This window comes from Triticum dicoccoides, chromosome 5B (assembly GCF_002162155.2).
Source record: "Triticum dicoccoides isolate Atlit2015 ecotype Zavitan chromosome 5B, WEW_v2.0, whole genome shotgun sequence".
Lineage (NCBI taxonomy): Eukaryota > Viridiplantae > Streptophyta > Magnoliopsida > Poales > Poaceae > Triticum > Triticum dicoccoides.
In genome coordinates this window covers 581421627-581429164 of record NC_041389.1, presented here as the reverse complement: position 1 = coordinate 581429164, position 7538 = coordinate 581421627, and the positions used below count along the sequence as shown (strand labels likewise).

The 7538-nt window shown below is 42.3% G+C and overlaps 1 protein-coding gene across 1 annotated transcript in view; it reads left to right on the top strand.

Moving 5' to 3' along the window:
• The window catches only part of LOC119310175 (oxysterol-binding protein-related protein 1C-like), a 6252-nt gene extending 3568 nt beyond the window's left edge, over window positions 1-2684 (top strand). The window contains exons 2-3 of the mRNA XM_037585998.1: window positions 1899-2207; window positions 2301-2684. Of these exons, the coding sequence (XP_037441895.1) occupies window positions 1899-2207; window positions 2301-2684 (693 nt within the window). The remainder of the gene's footprint in view (window positions 1-1898; window positions 2208-2300) is intronic.
• The last annotated feature ends 4854 nt before the right edge of the window (window positions 2685-7538 follow it).

Here is a 7538-nt window from a genome sequence, read left to right as displayed (position 1 = left end):
GGGGTTGGCTTTATTTTCCATTTAATTCTTTTTTTCTTGCTGGTATTTCATGATACTACAAATTGTACACATTATGCATATATATAAATAGATTTTCTCGTATGTAGAACCGCATATACATATAAATATATATCATCGAATGTCTCACAACCAACACCATTAATTATTCACACATACACATGTATATACATATAAAATTTCTCCTACATGTTGCCTTGGTGCCTCTGGAGCACGATGACAAGTGGTTCATGGGGGCGGTAGCGGGTAATAGTATTCTCCTTTGGGATCTATGACCTGGTCGAGCAAAAATCCGGCTATTTCCTCTTGAAGTGCTAGTATGCGGTCCGCTGGTAGGAGCTTATCCCGCACCTCTCTGAACTGTTAAGAAGGAGATCAATATGCATGTGTATTAGTTGTGTGACTAGATATCAATAATGGTGTGAATAGTGTTCTGACATACGTACCCAATCCTGTCTTTCAGATCTGCTCCTTTCGGACGTCATCGTGCGAATGTTCTCGCAAACGTAGAATGCACACAGATCATTCCCCGACGCCTGCTTCAGGGCGTTTACGAGAATGGAATTGAATCAAATAATGATTAATCAAGCATGATAATTAATTAATGATATTGAAACAAGAATTAAAGAGATGGTAGCTAGCTAGTACTACTTAATTACTTACCTTTGGTCGATGCCAAAACAACTTTTTTGCCCATGTGCCTGGAGTCACCTTGATGAACTTTGCCCAAGCCCTGCCCGCCGGCAAAGAAAGTTAATAAAGGGGTTATTAAATAGTTCATATCAGGAAATGACAAACTAATAATAGGCCGAGATATAGTTAATAATGATTGAAATTACCGGTTTACTATCCCCTTCACGATGGTGTAGTCTTTATCTTCTTTAAGTAGTGAGTCCAGTACTTCAACTGTTCCTTCCTCAACTTTAATGTCTAACAAGATCCAGTGGAAACTGCATGCACATGCTTGCATGTCTTAATTAAGCGGGCATGTGCATAAAATTAATCAACTACCGTAAACCGTATATACTTAATTATTAACATCTAGCTAGCTAGTAAGAAAAAACAGAATTTGTCACTACTAGGAAAAGGGCTATAGATGGAAATGACACTAATGGCGCACCAGACAAGTGGTGCGCCATTAGTATATACTAATGGCGCACCACCCTCTGATGCGCCATTAGCGTTGAAACTACTAATGGCGCACCCTGACCACGGTGCGCCATTAGTACCATTTTTTTTTGAACTAGTGCGCCTGTCCAAACATACTAATGGCGCATCCAGACACAGTGCGCCATTACTAGTTGTAACTAGTAATGGCGCACCATCCAGGAGGTGCGCCACTAATGTTATTTTTTTTTATTATTGCTTTTATTCCTTTTTTTGCAAAACTACTAATGGCGCACTGTTCCACCGTGCGCCATTACTAGTTTTAACTAGTAATGGCGCACCAGTAAGAGATGCGCCATTGCTATCTATACGTATGGCGCACCCCTACCAGTGCGCCATTGCTATCACCCCTTATCCCCTCCCTCTTGTCACGTTCTCTCCCCCTCACCTTCCTCCTGACACACCCACCCACCTCCCTCGACTTTGATTTAGATCGGGAACCCCCGGCCGCCCGCATCTTCCTCTCCCTCCTGACCACGGCGAGCTCCCTTCCCCCTCCCTCACACCAGATCCAGGGCATGGAGCCGTGGTGAGCTCCTTCCCCAACCCTCCTCACCGGATCCAGAGGAGAGCAGGTGACCACGTCCTCCGGCGACGGCGTTGCTCCGGGGTGTGGAGGCCGCCGAGCTGCAGGAGGAGGAGCTCCCTGCCACCCCAAGGCCCCAGATCCAGCCGCCACGGACAACGAGCCCGCGGCCATGGCGACCTAGCAGGCACCACAGGAGGAGGCCGGCCATGGCGACACCGGATCTGGCATCTCCGGGGTCCTCTACAAGTGGGTCAACTACGGCCGCGGGTGGCGGCCCCGCTGGTTCGCGCTCAGCGACGGCGTGCTCTCCTACTACAAGATCCACGGGCCTGACCGCATCGACCTCTCCCGCGACACCGACCGCGGCGCCAAGGTCATCGGCGAGGACTCGCTCCGCCGCCTCGCGCGCCCCTCCTCCGCCTCCGCCCCCCTATCCAACGGCCACGGCCACCACCAGACGCCCCGCAAGCCCCTCGGCGAAATCCACCTCAAGGTCAGTCGCCCGCTCGATGCTTCGATTCGCTCCTCTGATCCGCAGATCAATTTCCCTCTGTCTCTGACGCTGAAACGGGTGGTTGACGTGCAGGTGTCGACCGTCAGAGAGAGCAGATCGGACGACAGGAGGTTCTCCATCTTCTCGGGGACCAAGAGGCTACACCTGCGGGCCGAGACGAGGGAGGACAGGGCCGCGTGGCTCGAGGCGCTCCGTGCCACCAAGGAGATGTTCCCGAGGATGTCCACCAGCGAGATGGTCGGGCCGGGGGACACTGCGGCGGCCGCGGCGGTCTCCACCGAGCGCCTGAAGATGCGCCTGCAGCAGGAAGGGGTCAGCGATGCTGCCATTGCTGACAGCGAGAGGATCGTGCGGGAGGAGTTCGAGGCGCTGCACAAGCAGCTTGTGCTTCTCAAGCAGAAGCAGGCGCTACTCCTTGACACGCTCCGCCACCTAGAGGTATTCATATCTATCTGACCCTGCTTCGAACAGAACTTGATCCTGCATGGGAGTAGGAAATTTTGAGTCCACTGCATGGTGTGATATTGTGCCATTCTCTACATGGTTTAATTAATGAAGAAACAAGTACAGAGCTACTGACGTACGCTGGTGAATTTCTGACTTACGCTGGTGAATAACTCCACACACATATACCATCTAAAATAGCTGTAACTCTAGAATGTCAGACAAAACTGTGGTGGTTTGGTTCAATATGAGCATTGCTGATTGGTTAGCCGAAGTGTAAGCAAACTATATACATGCATGAGCGGATGGACATCATATTTACTAGGGCTGTCTTTGGTTCACGGGATAGGTTTGAGTGGCTATGGGTATCCCAAATGGTTAGAGATAGCCATCTATGCTTTTGGTTCGAGGGACGAGGGGTGGATAGGTTGACCATTCAATCAGCATGGACCGTTTGATAACTGTTTGATACGTGATAACCACTTTTTTAGTTGTAAATTAGTAACTTGTAGTTCCGTTAGCAACAGTTTTGGAGATCAGTCTAGATCTTCTCCCTCTCTCCCTTTCCATTCATGATTTCTTCATTTGCTGTTCTTAGATACCAACTTTCCGAGGTCTTGAATGCACATATTGGATTTCTCTTTTATGGAGTCCTCGGTGTTCCTTTCAAACTCTCTTTGGATTATATCATGAATGTCGATTCAATATTTGATTTACTTTTGTCGACAACTTAAATTACCATTCCTCTTTTTTCAGAAGGAAGTGGTAGCGAGTCTGATGATTACAATGAACCACAAGATCCTGTTGAAGAGGAGACTGACAATGAAGAGAACATATATTTTGATACAACTGATTTCCTTTCATCTAGTTCTTTTAAAAGCAGTGGATCTGATTTCCAAAGATCTGAAGCTGGTTCAGATGATGAGGACGACTACCCGATGGATGGAATTGATCCTTCTATGAACTCTGTTGGAATTAATTATCCATATGTGAGAAGGCGTAAGAAGCTACCAGATCCAGTTGAGAAAGAGAAGGGTGTTAGTTTGTGGTCAATGATCAAGGACAACATAGGAAAGGATCTTACCAAAGTCTGTCTGCCTGTTTACTTCAATGAACCTCTTTCATCATTACAAAAATGTTTCGAGGATCTTGAGTATTCCTACCTTATTGATCGTGCATATGAATGGGGCAAAAGGGTATGTATTCTTCCTCATTATTCTCAGCATGTGACGGGAAGTGCGTGACTTTCCCTTTCATACTACTCCCTCCGTTCCAAAATAGATGACCCAACTTTGTACTAAAGTTAGTACAAAGCTGAGTCATCTATTTTTGAACGGAGGGAGTAGAACTTAAGTAGTTTAACCTGAAACATAAGTAGCTTAGAGGTGGTTTTGTTCGATATTGCACCGTGTCCTCTACTCCTCTTCAGGTTGTTCTTGTTATCTCCTGCTTTGCAGTTGTAGTATATATCCAATCTTAGTTTTGGTTTGTACCAAAGAGGATATCAATGTACTTATGTGATTACTCCTGTTTGTGTCCTACATATTACACCTTTATGCAATGTCTTCCGTTTTACTCTAATCTCATTCGAGTGCATTCTAAATCCGCCTCTAACACTTCTTGGTGTCATTATGTTTAACCTGTTCTCTACCATTTTGTTTCTTTGCAAAGATGTCAGAACTTTTCTGTGTGCATGTTATCTGTAGTAGTGGCAATAACTAACTTGTGATTGGACATGTTTATTTGCTTATTTCTATCATGAGATGAACCACATTTATGCATCTTACATCTCTATGTTGAATACTCAGGGGGATAGTGTGATGAGGATTCTAAGCGTTGCAGCATTTGTTGTTTCTAGTTATGCCTCTACGGATGGAAGGAGTTGTAAGCCCTTCAACCCTCTTCTTGGGGAGACCTATGAAGCAGATTATCCAGATAAAGGTCTTCGTTTCTTCTCAGAAAAGGTATTTTTATGAACCTTTAGAAATCCAGTAATATGAAGAACAGGTTCTTACTGTTGGTTAGCATAGTCCACTGTTCATTCTCCTAACTTATTTCTTACATTCTGATAGTGAGTTTATGTAACGTAACACCTTAAACTTCTCCATGAACTAGTTTGAATACTACTTTCAGAACAGCCCGCTGCACTACTGCTGCAGTGCCCCATGTAGTCGTTACTTCGGATTTTCTACTCTGTACATGTTGAATCATCAAATAGCCTTTCTTTTGTAGACTAATAGATATTTGAGGCCACTACAGATTTTCTTGAAGTTTAGTTTATTTGCTTCTGCATGTTGGTTTATATAAAAATATTCAATACCACTTGCCAGGTTAGTCATCATCCAATGGTTGTTGCATGCCACTGTGAGGGAAATGGCTGGAGGTTTTTGGCAGATAGCAACCTAAAGAGCAAGTTCTGGGGTCGCTCCATTCAACTTGATCATGTTGGTGTGTTAACACTGGAGTTTGATGATGGTGAAGTTTTCCAGTGGAGCAAGGTATTATTACCTAGTTATCAAGAAATGGTTAACTCTGTGAAATGATTGACTCTGTGAAATGATTAACTGAAAATATGCTATCACAGGTGACCACTTCCATTTACAATCTCATATTGGGTAAACTGTACTGTGATCACTATGGTACTATGCGCATTCAAGGTAATCGCGAATATTCATGTAAGCTGAAGTTCAAGGAGCAGTCAATTATTGATCGCAACCCTCATCAGGTATTTAATAAATTGCATGTATACTAGATGTATTTTGTATGCTTGTTCTTCTGATTTCTCCTTTTATTTCCTAACTTTGCAGTTTGTTTGTCACTAAGATGATGCTTTTCCATGCATATTAGTTAAAGCAAGAGATGCATCTGTGCCTTTTGGCAAGACATATTTTTAGCAGTTTATATATATTCATTTGAAAGCATAATGGGTTCACCTTTTAACAATGTGTATCGATTTCCTTTGAAAAATAGTTGGTGTTTAATGTGATGTTTCTCAAAGTTTTGGCACCCAGGAATTTTAGAATCTAACTTGAAAATGATACAAGTCTTGAGCCTTATGCTATTATTTTGAAAAAAAGGCAATATTGCGCACAAATAAAATAAATAGTATTTTGGCTCAGAAATCAACTACTGAATTCAAAGGACCATTTTGACCCTATTGTGCTCCGAAATCAACTATTGAATTCAAAGGACCATTTTGGCCCTATAGTGCTCTGAATAGTTTGATCATATTCCAACTTCAGCCTTTTGGGCAGTGAAGCCTCATACAGAGGGTGGGCTTTTATCTAGAAATAGGCTGAAATGTTACTTGTACCACCTGAATAAAACAGTGAGAATTGAAAGCATAAAGCTCATTGACTCCCAATCCAGAAATGTTCCATCCTACCAGCCAAATGTAGACATGATAACTTCAGCCAATCTGCTTCATTAGTTACGAATGGTTTCATTAGATAATAATGAGTAAGTGAAGAAGTTGAATGGAAATAGTCGATATTTGCATTGTGGCTGTTGGATTAATCAGCCTATGTAGTATGTACAGATGCTTAGAAGGTGATCCGAAGTTTAGTTGGTTGTCGAAGAAGAATAAATTCATAAATCAAATGTGCAAAATTAGTCCAGTCATCTCAGTTTCAGGTTCATAGAGAAGATACTGATTTCTATATATGATTTAGCCAATTGAAATTCACACTGCACTGTGCCTGTCTCACTGAAGTTGTTAGTTACTTGGTCTGAAAAAATGACAGTATTGACATGTTATAAATAGTTTGTTTGTGTTTCTGTTTATTTTGTTACATTTTGCAGGGATAAAGTGAAGAAAAAGAAGAAAAGATTACTAGAAGATTAGCTTTAGGTTTTTTTTATTTCCTTGCAATTTTCCTTTTCTTGGAAACTTGTAAAGACATTGTAATATTCTTACTATAATAAAAATTGGAGACTAATATGATGAATTGTATTCGGAGATTAATATGATGAATTGTATTCAAAGACTAATCTTCTATTGTATTCGATGAATCTGTTGTTGATGTGTGCTGTCTATATTTTGTCAAATTATACATTTTATAACCTGTGCAAAAAACAGAAAATAAAAAATAAAAAAAAACTAATATTCATACTAATGGCGCATCACATGACAGTGCGCCATTAGTATGACAAAGCATACTAATGGCGCATCACTGGACAGTGCGCCATTAGTATGCCGCTGTTATTAATGGCGCATCTCGTGGTCGTGCGCCATTAGTATGCCAAAGCACCTGGGTATACATGGCCCCTGGGAGGCATACTAATGGCGCACCGTGGCCTATACTAATGGCGCACCAGTGGTGCGCCATTAGTATACCAGATACTAATGGCGCACCACTGATGCGCCATTAGTAAAAATTACTGCGTGCTGTTAATGGCGCACCACAGATGCGCCATTAATGGCCATATTAGGTGCGCCATTAGTAGGGGTTTTTCTAGTAGTGTGTATTACAAGACAGTGTGACTCACATGAAGTTGTAAGGAAGTAGTATATCTTCATTGGTATTGAGGCGCTTCAAGAACTCTAGCATGCTTTCCTCTACACTTTCTTGATAAATTGGAAGATTCCATGTGTACTCATTAATGGTATTTGGGTCAATGAACCCAATTCCATAGCGTCCAGATTTTTTCATTTCATACATCTTCATCCTGCATATAATACCACAGAAAAGAATATAGTGAGGATAATTACATGTAATGATTGATCAAAATTATCACTACATAGCTAGCTTGAGACTTAAATTACAGAAAAAAATCACTTATAGACAATAGCAACTGACGATAGACTTGTCGAGTGCGTCTTGATTGTATAACTGAAATAGTTCTGAATACTCAATGGCCAGAGCT